General features: G+C 41.6%; 1 protein-coding gene across 1 annotated transcript in view; it reads left to right on the plus strand.

Annotated features, from left to right (window-relative positions):
- KCNQ5 (potassium voltage-gated channel subfamily Q member 5) overlaps positions 1-16767 on the plus strand; it is a 490758-nt gene that overhangs the window by 375711 nt on the left and 98280 nt on the right. The window contains exon 3 of the mRNA XM_005308869.5: positions 9989-10115. Coding sequence (XP_005308926.2) covers positions 9989-10115 — 127 coding nt within the window. The remainder of the gene's footprint in view (positions 1-9988; positions 10116-16767) is intronic.

Raw genomic sequence — 16767 nt, forward strand, 5'->3', positions numbered from 1 at the left:
TCGTTGGTTGAGTACCTTCGTGGAAAGATCTTGGTAGCATCTTTAGCTCCTGAATATGCTCCTAATAATTCATATGCCGCAGGGTTGTAAATCTTCAACTTCATGATCTTCAGTGCCCCTCACTCAAATTCAGCCCCTGCCACGTGAGCGCAGGACAAGTGATGGGGTGGCCGGGATTGGGAGTGCTGAGCCAGGAGGGGGGTGCTGCTGAGCAGCCAGGAAGGACTCGGGGGCAGTGGGCGAGAACCTGGGGTTGAGGATCCCGTCATAAAAACAACTAAGCTAAGTGGGGAGTGTTGGGGGGCTGCAGGGTGAGGGGTTGTGGGAGCTATGGTGGGGAGGATGTTGGTGAGAGTGGAGCATGTTGGGGACTGTGGCCTATGGGGCTGAGATATTGGGAGCTGCTGTGAATGAGAAGTACATGAGGGCTCCTGGGATGTGTGAGGGGAGGACTGTCAGGGTAAGAGGGTGGCTGGTGAAGGGTTGTTGGGGTATATGTGGGATGGAATGAGCATTCAGGGAGGAGTGCAGGATGAGGAATGTATGGGGTGGAGGTGCTTTGCTGAACAGCCCCTATTCATCCCATACAGGGCTGACAGCAGCTGGAGCAGAACTGGAGCAAGGTCGAGTGCTGCTCAGGTTTGGCCCAGTAGCCCCTTCATCATGACAGAGGGACAGTTGGACCAAATTTGAGTGAAAGTGGGGGGCTCCCAATTTCCACAGTGCATAGGCCCCAAAATTCTTTAATCACCATTAAGTGGTTACATTGATGCTTTGTGGCTATCTTACCATGAATTTGGCCTGATCCTGCAAACAGTTCCCGGTGGGCAGACCTCTGCACCCTCCCAGAGCCTCACAAAGTGATTGGGGCTTAACACCTTACTGAGTCGGTGAGCAAAAGCTATGCTGTGTTCTTGCCAACTAGTATATTTGTTCAAAAATGTACATATTGTAAATAACTCAGTAGTAGCCTGTGTCTGCACCCACTCATTTCCCTCCCACTAAGAAATAAAGAGATGTCTTGGGTGAAATTCTGAAATTGTCGGGATTTTTTTCATTGACATCCACAGCGCCAGGATTTCATCCCGGGGTTCAAATTTGTTGCTATATTTATTATAATCATTATTTATTTATTTATTATAGCACTTAGGAGACCCAGTCATGGACTAGGACCCCATTGTGCTAGGTGCTGTACAAACACAGAACAAAATGATGGCCTCTGCCCCAAGGAGCTTACAATCTAACTATAAGACAACAGATGGATACAGACAGATGGGGGAGCACAATACTGGTGAGCACGTTAGGTAGTGGTCTGAGCAAAGCAGCAGCCTAACCGTTGTCAAGTTTTTTGTGGGCATCACAGAGGATATTATTATTTATAGTCGCACTGCCACCCGCTCACCCCAATCTGGAATCTTTTGTGCTAACTGCTGAAAAAACAGAGGTAGACACAGACCTTTCCCACAAGAGTAATTATATAGTGTAACATCATAAAAATAATCCTTTATTTACCATAACTGTTGTATAGAAATAGGGTATATATTAATAACTGAGCAATTGGTAACAAAAGGAGCAAATGATGTCATAAAAAACATATAGTAACACAATATAGTTTCTGTTATTAGAATTGATAGCACACGAGTTGTACATCTAAATCAAAATGTATTAGGCTGGGGGGGTTGGGGAACTAACTGTTTCCATGATATTCCATTAATTGATGCATTAAAATTAGTATTTATTGTTAAAATTTCGGATGTTTCAGCATTAAGCACAGCCATATTTTTGCCTTGAACCTGAATTTCTATGTGAATTCTCTGATTTTCTAAGTACTTAGCAATCACTGAAATCATTTTAATAGAAAATGTAGGGCATTGTCACAGGAATTTAGCATGTGTTGAATACAAAGTAGTAGAAACGGTGCTTTTTACTTGAATTCCTTGTATTGATTTGTGAAAATGGAATGACGAACAGATGCAAGATCTAAAGGCTATAGGATATTATGAACAGATAAATGGATAACGAATATGTAAAAGAACAACTCACAAGGAAACAAGTAAGGCTTTATACAGTAAAGATTTAAATTAAAGGAAAAATATCCAAATAAGGCAGAGTTTTCTACTTCACCTGGTTTTACACAAGTTGGAATTTGCATTAATTTTAAGGGTTAAGAAAAATGTCTCCAAAAAAGATAACTGTTCTTAACATCATCTCTCTTCAATATTAACAAGCATATGGATGATGTAACTGTAGTAACTTGGGACAGTAGAAACCAATATTAATGTTAAGATCTGAATATCTATCAATTGGACTAATATCATGGCATCAGATTTTAAGTTGTGTTCCCCACTGCCGGGCAGATTCAGGGATTGGACTGACTTGTGATGCAGAGGGAGGCCACCTGAAAATTCTGATCTGGCATTTGGACTTTCCTTTCCTCTGGGTGGTAGTTGTGACAGTTTGGGAATATATCTGTATCAAATTAGGAATTTCATTGTGTCTTGTGGATGCCATTCTGTGTTTGTAACCTTCATTGTGGATGAAAGCATCCATTTTGTACCCGAGGCCTGATGCCTAGTGAACAGATGATGTCTGAGGAGCTATCACCAAGCAATCAAGGGCCATTATTATTGAAGGGCACTTGCGTAAAGGAACAGTGGGCATCTGTTGGGAGATCCTTTGACTTTGAATGACTATTACACAGAATCGGACAAGAGGTAGGGGACTGGAGCCTTGACCTCCCCGCAGCTTGCAGTGCATGGGAAAGAGGAGACAGAGTCAGTTTTAAAAGAGGTGCTTCTCTAAAGCCAGAGTTACACTACAAACTTTTGCCAGTTTCACAGGGTGTGATCCCTGATTGACATAGCTGTGCTGGCCAAAGCCCCTAGCGAAGACACCGTTATAATGGCAAAACTGCACTTTGCTGATGTAGTTTACTTCCATCAGGGGGCTGGAATAAGCTACACTGTCAAAAGCAGTTTTGTGGTGTAAATTGCCTCCACTTTAGGAGCACTTTGCCAGTAAAGTATGCTAGTATAGCTATACTGGAAAAGTGATCTTAGTGTAAACCTGACTGAAGCAAGAGAGGCCAACCAATGCCAGAAGTAAGAAAACCAGCCCAGCAGGTAAAGGAGAGCAGCCTGGCCTGAGGTCTTGGATCAAACCCGGGACTCACAGAGGTGGTGACATCAGCCTGAGGGGGTTGCATTGAGGAGTTTATTGTTTGCCATAAATCTGTAATTCTCTTGGGCTTTGTATGAGTAAAGTATCAAAGGGGTAGCAGTGTTAGTCTGAATCTGTAAAAAACAACAGAGAGTCCTGTGGCACTTTTAAGACTAACAGATGTATTGGAGCATAAGCTTTTGTGGGTGAATATGACAAAGTGGGTATTCACCCACGAAAGCTTATGCTCCAATACATCTGTTAGTCTTAAAGGTGCCACAGGACTCTCTGTTGCTTTGATGAGTAAAGTGTTTGTGGATAAGAAATTCCTTTGCTACGCCCATGTTTCTTTGCTTTACTGCCCACATGGTCCCTGAGGGGTGTAAGTATAAGAGCTTCCATTGCCAGGTGGAGTCTAGGGGCCAGTGTATAAACAACTGGAGGCTCAGGTGGGCTATGGCCCTGGTTCCAGAGTCTAGGTGGCCATACTGCAGGGTCTCAGAGCCAAAGAAGGGTGTCATTCATGCGGTCTACACCTGGGTGTGCACCTGAGAGCTAGGAACAGTGAGCAATCATTGCCCAAACCCAGGTGGCATAGCAACCCGTGGGATTCAGTGGTTGGATCCAATCACAGCAGACTGGTGTCAATGTAGATATGAGGGTGGAGCCATGTTGTAACAGTTGGAACCTTTACACTCCTCTTTGTCAAAGCGTTGCACGTGGCTGATCCAAAAAGGTCAAAGAGGGTGTGGGGCATATTTTCCACTTATCCCTAAAGCAGTCAGCTGTAAAGGGGAAGGGTAGAGTTCACCCTCTTAAAGGGGAGATGCAGTAGCAGTGATCCCCTGGAACTCTGGTTGCCATTGGATTGTTTGAGGCACAGCGCCTCCCAGATTTTCAGAGATGGGGCAGCGCAGCATTCAGGGGGCAATGGATTAATGACACAATTTTATGTCATTCTGAAAACAAGAACTATTAATTGTAGGACCCAATCCTGTACTCATCGCTCAGGAATCAGTAGTGCAGGGGTTTTCAAACTTCATTGCACCGTGCCCCCCCTTCTGGCAACAAAAATTACTACAGGACCCCAGGAGTGGGGACCGAAGCCTGGGCCTGCCCAAGCCCCACCACCCCGGGTGTGAGGGGGCAAAGCCAAAGGCCCACCACCCCAGGCCGGGGGCCAAAACCCAAGCCCAAGGGCTTCAGCCCCAGGCAGGGGGCCTGTAACCTGAGCCCTGCTGCCTAGGACTGAAGCGCTTAGGCTTGGGCTTTAGCCCCAGGCCCCAGCAAGTCTAAGCCAGCCCTGACGACCCCATTAAAATGGGGTCACGACCCACTTTGGGATCCCGGCCCACAGTTTGAGAACGACTGCTAGAATTTTACCTGACAAGGGGTGCAGGGCATGGTCCTGGAACCAAGATAAACTGTTATGTTCTTCTTTTAATTGAATGAGCAAACATTTTAACTTCCAATAAACTGAATCATAAAGCACTATTATTATTATTGTATTTGCCTTACAGTAGCACCTAGCCATTATTATTTGGATGATGCCATTTATGTGTCATAGACGTTTTACAGGTTACCAAACTGAAATTGCAGAAGCTGCTGCCAAGTCATCAGTTGTCAAAGATGTGAGAAAAATTTTGTTCTTTCTTTTTCTGATAGCTTGAAAATAATAAATAAATTTGTTTTCAAGACTTTCTGGACCAGAGCTGGTGTAAATTGGCATAGCTCCATCTGACCCATTGGAGTTAAGCTAATTTACACCAGCTGAGAATCTGGCTCTGTGTATTTCCAATAATATAGAGATACTGGTTTTATCTGAAGTTTATATTAAAGCTTATTTTATAGGACTATTTTGATAAATTCTGCTTCACTTTCTGAGTTCCTGGAAATATTAACTGTTGGCATAGAGACCCCAATCTACAATGAGCTCTGTACGGACAGGACCTATACCCATTAAAAGTCCCATTGCAGACCATGTCATAGTTTAGTGCTCTACATAATATTATGAAACGTTATTTCAAGTACAAAAAATATAAGTAAAATAAGAGAAGAGCTATGGTTTTGTATGCAAATCTCTTGTATGCAATAGCTAGTGTAACTAATTAACCATGACTCTCTTATGACTGGGAAAAATAACCCAGAATTTACAATATCAGCATTTTTTCTTTACTTAAATACCATCTGATTCTGTAAAATAATGGTCTGGAATCAAGGGAACCTGATGGCCACAGCAGGTATGCAGCAAATTAACCAAAGGTTATTTAGAGTTTTAATGAATAATTATATTAATTAATGCAGAAACTCAAATAGTTTTTAGCCATTTGAATGTTATATTAAGGGAAATTTCTTATTACAGAAAAGCATCTGAGAAGCATGCTAATTTAACAACTAATTACAGTTTGAATCCTAATTAGACAGACAAGAACAAACAAAAAGCACTAACAATATCTGGATTTTGCTTACCCTGTTTGATTTCATTATCAGCCCAGTTCATTGGAGCCCTATATAATCTTTTGTTAATTTCATATTTGATCTGCTCTCCTGGGTCATAGATCAGATACATTATATATGCGCAAGGACTGCAAGACTGAAACACACACACTTATCTCCTACTGATGTTAATGGGAATTTTGAACGCAAAAAAATGTCAGTTCAGATGGAGCTGATACTATTGTGTCCTGTTGAGCAGAATTTATAGCACTCCTGGAAGCAGTGAAAACTTTTTTCCCACCCAAATCAACCAAACAATCTGTTTTATCAATTATGGGGAAAACTTGGGCTTGGTTACTCATCCCCTTCTACAAAAGACTACGGTTTGTGGTGTATATGTAGTCACGGGTGCAGTCTGCCCTGATGAGTTCCTTAAGGAGGCCAGATTAAAGAACAATGAAGTCTTACTCTGATTTACTTGTGTGTGTGTGTTGCTTAGAATGACATATTTACAATATCTTTTAAAATAATAGGAAGTCACTATAAGGAATCCAATAACTGTCCAAATTGTTAGGTGTATTTCCAGTTATGTTTGGTCCTTTTGTCTCCATCACTGAGGGACAAAACAAAAAACCAACAATATTCAAAGTATTTAAAAGTCTGGATTTTGTTCTCATTTTAGTAGTAAGTAGGAATTTTCTGTAGGCTCATAGCTTCACCCGCTTTCATATATAAAATAAAAATCCTAAATTTGATTTGTTTTACACAGGAGTAACTCCATTGACCTCAGGGAAGTTAATCTAGGCTCACACTGGTGTAAGGGAAATCAGAATCAGGTGAATGGTGTCTAAGTAGGTGAGCAGCCACACACAAAAAACATTTAGTAAAGTATCCATATGAGTCTGATCCTGCTCACTCTTGCCAAAAGTACCATTAAAGTCAATGGTTTGGGAGGAGTAAGGACAGTGTAAGTGGGTCCCGGAAGTCCTGCCTGTCCTGTAGGACAGAAAATGGAAAGGGAAATCTGAAATTCTATATCCAACTCCCTCAGTTGCTCCCTTGGTATTGAAGTACCTGTAGCCTTTAAAGTCTTCCAGTGGTTTGAGGCATCTAACAGTAGTAGCTCGTGCCAGCTGTAATAACTGGGTTTCATTCTTGACTCTGATTTTCCTGTCTTGTGGTCTAAGACAGAATTTCAAATTTATTCAAGTGTAGCTTATGACCTATGAGTTTCTTATACCCTTTAAATGATGAATTTAAAAAAAAAATCTCATATAGAAATATAGGTTGAAAAATATGACTCTTCCATTCACTTAGCTACAGCAATGGCCACTGGAGACCTGATCCTGCATACCTGTGCAAGGTAATAGGATCATTTGCCAAGTGGTTGCACTTAAAATTTATTTTATTTGTGAAAAATTCTGCTGGCTTGAGAGAGATTCTCTATGCTTAAATGGGCAATACTGCTAGAAATGGTGATGTCTCTCAGAATAAAACTGAGATGTTTCAATCTATGTATCCAGTCAAAAAAATTCATACTCTTGCGAAGAATGTCTGAAAGCAAATTCTTTATCTCTTTTACTCCCTTGACTTAAATATGCCCAAATGGATTTTTTTCTTCAAAATGTGTGTGTGAAAGAGAGAAATTGTGCTTCTGACAGAAAAGACCTTGTACCACAGGACACCTTGAATCACATACAAGATTTCAACACATAATGAATTCTCCCCCTCTTCCACAGACACACTTACTATAGCTATGAAAACAATGAGAACAGTCATTCCTAATGGTAATATTGGAAATGAACTCTAAACAAAATGGGCAGTAACAGGCACCAGTGTGATGTTACATAAAGTTTAATACACTTTACCTTATTCATTATATCAGCAATATATGCTATGAGTTTCAGCCAAATGGTTAATCCCGTAAAATAATACTTCCATATGGTATTCATGAATGAATTTCATTCTTGCCTATTCTAGCTCAGAAGCATTAGAGGGGCCTGGACAATTAAGGAGAGCATATTTCTATGTGTATGAATCAGATTCAGTACATGGGATGAAGAGATTATGACAGTTTCAGCGTGCTTCCCATGCATATGCATACCCAGTTTGTCATACAAACTGGTTTTGTAGTAATTCATTCAAAATGTGACTAGATTTTAACAAGCAGGAGATTTTAATGGGAATCAAGACAATGACTGGAGATCTGCAATGTGCCCCTCCTTCCACCACTCCCAAAGAAAAAGTAAACTTCACCAATGGAATCAATCGTAAAATGACCTAGATCTCTTCCATGAACACACAAAAAGTCGGAAACCTCATCTGACCACATGTAAGCCAGATTTAGCCATTTACAATATAAAAGTGATAGCTAAATAACTAAAATACCATTTCTCTAATTTTTCCAACCAGATTGTATTTCCTTTTTTCATTCTTGGCCTACAGGGAATTGACCTACAGGGAATATGCTACATATTAAACCACTATTGGGAATTATTACAAAAAGGAGGTATTTTGCAATATAGTTAATGAATTTAATAAGGAACATAAATACTCTAGAGTGTTGTGCAGTAATTCTGTCCATAGAATTACCTTAGTGATTGCTGAAATAGTGTAATTAAAAACTCCACTAACCTATCATATTAATTGTTCTTTGGATTTTTTTAAAACAAATCAGTGCTAGGCCTTTTCTGTTACTGTGTTATGATTAAGGAGCTCTCATCTTAGGTTTATATGTGATTTATTAATTTAAATACAAGGATTTACAAAGGTGAAAAAGGAAGCTTCCAGAGGGGCTTGTAAGTACAGTTTAATAAATGTAATAAATTTAAATCAAGCTGACACATCATTTTAAAAAGGAATTGCATGTTTGGAAAAAGCTGTACACAAGGATAGGCAAACACAATACAGAATATATCAATATAAGGCCATTAATTATAAGTTAAGTGGACATTACTACACACCACAAAACTATTTATGCCATTAGTTCATGTAAACGAGGCCCTGAGTTAACCACAGGAGCTGTCTGCAACTGACTTGCTTTCGGGAGTGTTAGGCTCTTACTGTGTAAAAAAAAAAAAAACGTATGAATGATTTACTGGAAAAAAATCAAAGGTGGGTCAACCCTTTTCCTGCAAATATTCCTCTGTTTAATTTATTTGTAATGCTTGCTTACTGGTACCATACTAGTCCTCATCCTGTAAAGATAACATTAATTGGTTGACACAGAACAGCTTTATTCTGAACAGAGAAATGTTTTCACCTGCCAAATAAAATATAACTTTCATCCTTCATTTCTTGATAAACTGTTTAATAAGTTCCTTCAAGTACTTTTCTCTTCCCTTTGCAAGTTAACCAAACTCTCATTTAATCATTTTAAAACCAGTATACCATATCAATGACTTTTTGCGAGTAAATCTAAATGAAGATTATAATATCATGCCTGAATTTAATGCACTATTTCACATCATGTCTTTGAATTCAGGTCACTTTAAGAAATAGTGGGCCAAACTGCTGCAACTCCACTGACTTCACTGGTGTAACTGAAAGCAGAATTTGGCCTGCTGCCGTATGTGCTGCAAATATAGGCTGAAACTTTTGAAATGTGTAGACAATTGAAAGACAATTTCAACTTGAAAGTAAAGAAAGCAAGGCCAGATTTTCAAAGGTTTTACACACACAGTTGTATGTGGAAAACTTACACACAATTTGCACATGCATTTACTGGGACACAAACTGTATATGCCATTGGCCAGTTATGGTCACTTCCCTTACCTGACTTTAATGAGAGCAGGAACCAGCCCTAAATCAGCAGGACAATACTGCTAACACATGCTGCACCAGATGAGCACATGGGGGGTTTAATCTCAGACTGGTACAGAATAAAACTGTGTTTCCTGAATTCCTATGTGTGTCCTAAATTATTTCACATGCATATCATTACCATGGAGTAAAATGAGAACATGCCTGCCAGAATACTAAGCTTTCAAAATCAGAGCCCAGTTTTGAATATGTATATGATTGGGTAACTTGTAAAATCACCTGGGGCCTGATTGTGGAACTTTGAAAGTCACTGAGAGTTTTGCCATTGACATTTATGGTGCAGGACTGGACACTTAATTCTTTCACATGAAATAGCTGACTTTAGAAGATATTTAGTGATGCACAGATCAGGATTGTGCCCTTAATAGGGAAACTTTTGGGTGTTCGTATTTACTGTATGGACGTGCAAGTCCTAGTCTTTTGATGCCATACAGAGCCAGTTTGGTTTGATTCAGGAAAAGGAATACAGTTGCATTAGATGAATTGACTCGTCAGGCATAATTGTCAAGTATTTCTTGCTATTTTGTTTCTGGAGCCTGCAACAGACATGTCTCTTATTTTCCCTTTCCAGGAGTTTGTCATGATTGTTGTGTTTGGTTTTGAATATATCATTCGCATCTGGTCAGCTGGCTGCTGTTGTCGCTACCGAGGATGGCAAGGAAGATTGCGATTTGCGAGGAAACCATTCTGTGTAATAGGTGAGTTTCCCAATTAATTTCAATGTAAATTCCAAAAGTTACAACCTAGCCATCACAGGTGATTTCTTGCACACATCATAGCAGATTCAGTTTATTTACTTGATTTTACTGTAATTCTTTAAAAAATGTCTGATTTGGAACCAACAAGTTGGTGCAATAGTGAACCTGTGTAACAGCAGGATCTGAGCTTCATTACCCTCATCCTCTGACCTCATCATTCTCTCCAGTTGCTATTTGCAGGGCCGGTGCAACCACTAGGCAAACTAGGCGGGCGCCTAGGGCGCCTAGTGGTTGAGGGCGCCTAAAAGCCCGCTCAGGCGAGGAGGTGGAGTGGAGGTGAGCTGGGGCGGGGGGGGGGGCGCAGGGAGGGCCACCCGCAGTAACGGAGGGGCGCATAGGGGAACTGCTCCCCACCCCAGATCACCTCTGCTCCGCCTCCTCCGCTGAGCACGCCGGTGCCGCTCTAAATCTCCTCCCAGGCTTGCAGTGCCGATTGGAGGAGAATTAGAGCGGGGGCTGTGTGCTCAGCGGAGCTCGGGCGGGCTCCCTGGACGGGGTTAGCTGCCATGGAGGGGGGCGCTCCCCAGGTGGGGTTAGCTGTAGAGAGGGGGGTAGCTGCTGTGGGGGTGGCTGCCCGGGCGGGGGGGCGGCGGACTTAGCTGCTGCGGTGGGCGGGGTTAGCTGCCGTGGTGGGGGGCTCCTCTGGTGGGAGGGGCAGGAGAGCGTGGTTAGCTGCCAGGGGAGGGAGGGGGTTATCTAGGTGGGGGGGTGGCGCCTAGGGCGCGGAACTTCCTTGCACCGGCTCTGGCTATTTGCACTCACTTGTTGCATCACATTTAAATTAGATTATAAACAGGAGACATACCTGCCTGTGTTTGTACAGCACCTGACACCAGGGTTCCCCAACCTGATTGCAGTAGCACCCAAATGCCCCAATACAAATAACAAATAATTTCACCATCAGTTGCAGTGGGGCTGTAATGAGGGAAATATGAGTAGGTGGCATTCCCAAAACCTTCCCAAAAGAGTCATTTTTGTTGAAGCTGTGATGTTTAGAATGCGAGAGCAGCCAATATTAACCATGCTGCAGGTTCCTTACAAATACACTAACCAAGATAAGTGTGGGTGTGTCAGGTAAAAGTTGATTGGGAGTGTATAGAGAAGGTCACAGTGGGTTTCCACCATTTTGCATTACTCAGAGGTGTATCATCTATAAAAACATCATTATTAAGCATTTTATGTAATTCCTGTAATTATCAATTGTAAGGGCTGTTTTTCCAATAATTACAGTAGAACTTTGAGTCCCATTCCAAACCATGGTTAGCCAGATCTAATGTGACCTTAGGGAACAACATGTCCCCTGAGGCTTACAGCACAGTTGGCTAAAGAGGAAAGTAGGGAGAGGAAGTTACCTGTTTCCCTAAGGCCAACTGGCTGAAGAGGAGACAGAAGGTACTTGTGCAGGGCCGGCTCCAGGCACCAGCTTAACAAGCAGGTGCTTGGGGCAGCCAAGGGAGAGGGGCGGCACCTGCGGCAATTCGGGGGCGGCAGGTCCCTCACTCCCTCTAGGAGCGAAGGACCTGCCGCTGAACTGCCGCCGCCGATGCGGGTTTTTTTTTTTCCAATTGCCGACGCTGATCGCGATTGCGATCCTGGGTTTTGGTTTTTTTTTTTTTTTTTTTTGCTTGGGGCAGCAGAAATGCTGGAGCCGGCCCTGTACTTGAGTGTAGAAACTCCACTCTCTCCTGCCTTCACCAGGCAGCCTTCATTGGGGAAGCCAGCCCCTCAGACATTCCCTCTCCCTGTGTTCAGCCATATGACTCCCCTGATTAATCAAACCCAGGGGTATTTGCAGGTTTTTGGTGCACTCAATTCTTTCTAGTCATCAAGGTTCTACTGTACATAATTCAAGATAACAGAACCAGACAGTTCAGCATAGGTGGTTTATTAACCATAAAATAAGTCAAACATTTAAATAGCAGAAACATGTAACGTTCCAGATTACTTGCTGCTGTCCTAAAACTCTTTGTTTGGAGATAGCCACAATTTGTTCAATCCAGCTTCAATTTATCTTCAGTTTCTTTCCTCCTACTGTGTGCAAGCCTTTTGCTGGTAACTAACTTCATTTTGGAGGTGTTAATTCCTTGCATAAAAGAAGTTAGTTAAGGGACACAATCATGCTCAAAGTTATATATCCAAACCTGTGTTACTTATGAACCTGTCAATAATTAAAGAAGGCCAGATCATGGCCCATTCTGGGCACTAACCCAAAAGAGTAAGGGGGCCATAAAGCACCCCATGTACCCATGCACCATAACGCAGCTTCCAGTTCCTGGTGGGTAGCATGCTCCACAGTGCTGCTGTGTCCCCCCTGCGTGCCAAAGAGCAGGAAGGAGTGGGGAGTGAATATAGCTTTGACTCCGACCCCTGGCGGTGTATCTACACCAGCATATCAGGGAGCACACTCTGGCAGTCAGTCTCCTGGGCCATTCTAGGAGCAACACTACAACATACACCTCATTGCGTAGGGCTAGGTCACAATCTAGACCAGAATTTTAAGCAATTGTTATAGACTTTTCACTGTTTTCACTGGTTGTTTCTTGCTCTTCACTTGTTTCTAACTATTAAACTGGCCCCATTTGTTCCTATCTCTGCTTTTTCTCATGGTCTGCAGTATTCTCATGCTTCATTCCTCATGCTGTAGCATTTAAAAAATGAACTAATGGAAAAAAAATGTAATGAATACCTTTCTATTTGTTAGCATTTGTAAAATGTTTTTCCTGGGGAGGGACTCTAAATATTCAGCCTAAACTATTTGACAGTATTGCTCTAAATACTTAGCAGTTTTCCTTTATGGGTTATTTTATTTTTACTTTTTGGATCACTTGAAAACTAGAATTCTTTTCTATTTTTTTTAAATAGGTCTAATTATGTTGAGTCATATAGCTTTATAAGCTGAACTCCCCATTAAAGTCAATGTAGAGTTCCTCTAAAATCCCATGACCAGATTTGGCTTTTTGTTATTTAATCCTTATTTACAGTTTATTCATTCTACTTCCCATTTCAATGTAATAGTGATATCTTTACAGCCATAGTCTGTTTGCCCTTAATTTAACTTGCCGGTATATCCTCAGCAGATCTAACTATTTTTGCAGTCAAACACAATTACTTAGGTCAGTGGCCTAAGAGGTGGAAATAAATGTTTGAATTACCAAAAAGGTCAAGTTCAAAGAGCCTTTGTTTTTTTCAGGTTTCATTAATGACCTATCAGTGTGTAAGGCCAATACTTACAATAATAAGCCTATGATGTCAGTAAGTCTGACAAGTTAGTTTACGAACAACTCTGTGTGCTCCTTGGTAAGAAAAGATACATCAGTACATGTTGGCTAGCTTTGCACCCTACTTGTTGTCTCAGAGGAAATGGGAAATAGAATTGTGCTATTCATCCTGGCTTTGTATTTTGTGTTAGATTGAGAGCTGCCTGCTATCCCTTATTTTACCTAATTACTCCTTGGCCAGCATATCTCATCCACAGAGCACACAAGCGCTGACCCATGTACTAGGCATATCAATTTGAAGCTGGAATTTCAGCACTGCAAAGGAATGTTGCCATGTTGTTCTGTAGAGATATGGAAGCTGTTCCATACCACTGATCATTTTTGTTGTCCTTTTCTGTACCTTTTTCAATTCCAATATATCTTTTTTGAGATGGGGCATCCAGATCTGCATGCAGTATTCAAGATGTGGGCATATCTAGGACACATTTACCCTAGGATGTTGCAGCGCCACCAAACAGAAAAATCTTAGCCACTGCAAAATTACATAATTTTCATTAAAAGTCAATAGGAACAAATCTGTGTTTGTGCAGCACCTGGCACAATAGAGTCTTGTCCATGACTGGGGCTCCTAGGTGCTATTGCAATATTTAAAAAAAGAAATAAGAATAATAGCAAGAAACTATCAGTTCTGTTAGACAATTTATTGACATTCCAAAACAAAAAGTGCACTTGAATGGCAAAAATACACTTCTTCCTTTAAAAAGGCATTGGCTTTGTAGCTAGCATAGGGAAGGATGGCGTAGTTATTAGAGCTGGGTGAAATGTTTTTTGGAAAAATAATTTACTTGTTGAAAAATGCAGTTTCAGTCAACCCAAAACTATTTGTAAATTTGATCCTATAAATTCATCTGGGAAAAACTTTTCCAGGGCCAGATTCAGAGTGTGAGCATCCCCATTCCTCCCTTTAACCTTTAGCACAGTGATTAAGGCACTTGGGATGTGGAAGACCCAGGGTTTGAATCCCCATTCTGGAACAGGAACTTGAACACAGATCATCTACTCCCATATGAATACCCCCACCACTAGCCTATAGGGTATTCTGTGGGGGTTGCTCTCAGTCTCTCTTGTTGAAACCATTTCACTTTGAGTACATATTAGAGCAGAGACTTGAACTCAGCCTCCACCCCTCAAGGCAGTGCCCTAACCACCAGGGTAAAGGCTAGTCTGCATTCGGTCTGTCCTGTTGCAGCTGTTCTAATTTGAATAAACACACAAAAATTCGTAAGGCCAAAGACAGAGCGTGAGAACAACTCTTTAGCTTGGTGATTAAGGCACTCACCTGGGAGGTAGGAAACATGGATTTAAATCTTCTCTCTGCCTGATTCAGAGTAGCCATTTGAATCCACGTCTACCTCCAATTGAAAAATCAATTATTTGCCCATCTTTGATAGTTATCCATTGTGATGGGGAGAGGAGGACTTGGGGGTTCTGTTTTAGGTGGAGCTGGGACATCCAGGCAGCTTCAGAAACAAACTGGAGGGATGGATTTATGACTCGTGAGTATAAAGATGATAGCTGAAGCCATGACAGCCGATGAGGTCACCCAGGTCTGGAAAGAGTAAAGGAAGGGACATGTCCCTTTTGGTACAGGTTGAAAAGTAGGAGAGAGAAGAAGCTAGAACTGCCCAGGAAGAGGACACTATTATTATTTTTAAAGAACTTTCATAGACATCTTACAGAAACACATGGCTATAAAGCCGCTCTGATACTGGGGTGTTTTAATTATTGGTCTAATCATCACTGCTCTTAGAATCTGTCTGCAGTGTTTGTGGTCATATGCTTCTGTGTTTGAGGTATGAAAATTATGTGTTCCATCATAGAGTAACCATAGCCACAGATATCACTTGATACATGGAGTGAGGAACAGGAAATTAATCACCTAAACTTATGGCCAAACTCAAAGATCTGCCTTGTAAAATTTCCCAAACTTCTTGAGTTCCTGCCAGTTTTCCTTCATTTTTTGGCCTTCCAGTGTGCCTAGTCCCATGAAATACCACCCTCTCCTACCTAGAGAAGCTACCATCTGATCAACTATGGGTCACTAGCCACTGAGCTTCCTCCCCAGCAGTCACCAGTGTCTCTAACAGCCCCTGAACCTAGAGTTGCAGTGTGTGATCTATCTAGCTCTGCCTTGAAGGAAAGTTGTTCCTCAGTAGTTCTTACGAAACTATGGTTGTGGCAGTAGAGTTTTCCATTGAATCTGACTGCCCCAACCTTGTGCAAAGTCCAGATTCGAATCTGGGTTTCCAGCCCCTTGTTTTGGAATGTTTTGACCTAGAGTTTTGGTTTGAGCCCATTGTGACAGAATATACCCCTGTGTTCATACTCTACACACCATTGTAATAATCTTTATAGAAAGGATGCTTTGTAAGGTATCATTTCAAAACTCATAATTTGCTGGTCAGTATTGTCCTGATTAAAATATGTGTGGCAACATTGTATGTGAAGTTATAAGACCTCCTCCCCCCCCCCCCCAGTATGGTGTATGTTCCAAACCTCACAGCCCTGCCCCAACAGAAGGCAAACAGGGCTGTCCTAATCAAAGGGATGTGTGCTCTGCTTAATTTGCATTTAAGTATTAAACAGAGGCATCAAGCAGGAAGGGAAGACCAAGGAAGTTCAAACAGGTGAAAAAAACAGCAGGCAATATCCTTCCCATAGACTCTTAATCTCCAGGGTTTTAGCTGGAAATGTATTTCAAAGGGGGACTGAAACTATAAAAAGGAGGGACAAACACCCCAAGAGACACCCCCGCCTCTCTGCCTATCACATTCACCACACCCAAAGAGACAAAGAAAGCAGGCATTGGACTCTGGGGGAAGGGGTCCTGACCTGAGAGTTTGGTCAGTAATCTGCTGAAGCATCTGGTGAGAAACTTTGCTTGAATCCAAAATAGTTTAAGTTAGACAATAGTAAATGTTTCATCTTTATTTTTCTTGTAACCATTTCTGATTTTATGCCTCATTACTTATACTCACTTAAAATCTTTTTGTAGTTAACTTACTTTACTGTTTTATCTAATCCAGTGTGTTTAAATGAAGTGTCTGAACAACTATTTGAGAAATAAAATGGCATGTTATTTTGCTAAAGGAATAACAGACTTAATATATGTGGATTGTCCAGGAGAGGGCTGGGCAGTACAGGGCATATGTTTCTGGGGGGGAAATCTGAGTCATGGGTGTGTTGGGGTCACCCTCCAGTATAAGAAAGGCTGATGGGAGCTAGAGTGTAACCCAAGTCTGGCTGGCAGTTACACACAGACACTCGGGGAATCACTTGCATTCTGAAAGACTGTTTGTGAGTGGCCCAGGTTG

Source organism: Chrysemys picta, chromosome 3, assembly GCF_011386835.1.
Source record: "Chrysemys picta bellii isolate R12L10 chromosome 3, ASM1138683v2, whole genome shotgun sequence".
Taxonomy (NCBI): Eukaryota; Metazoa; Chordata; order Testudines; family Emydidae; genus Chrysemys; species Chrysemys picta.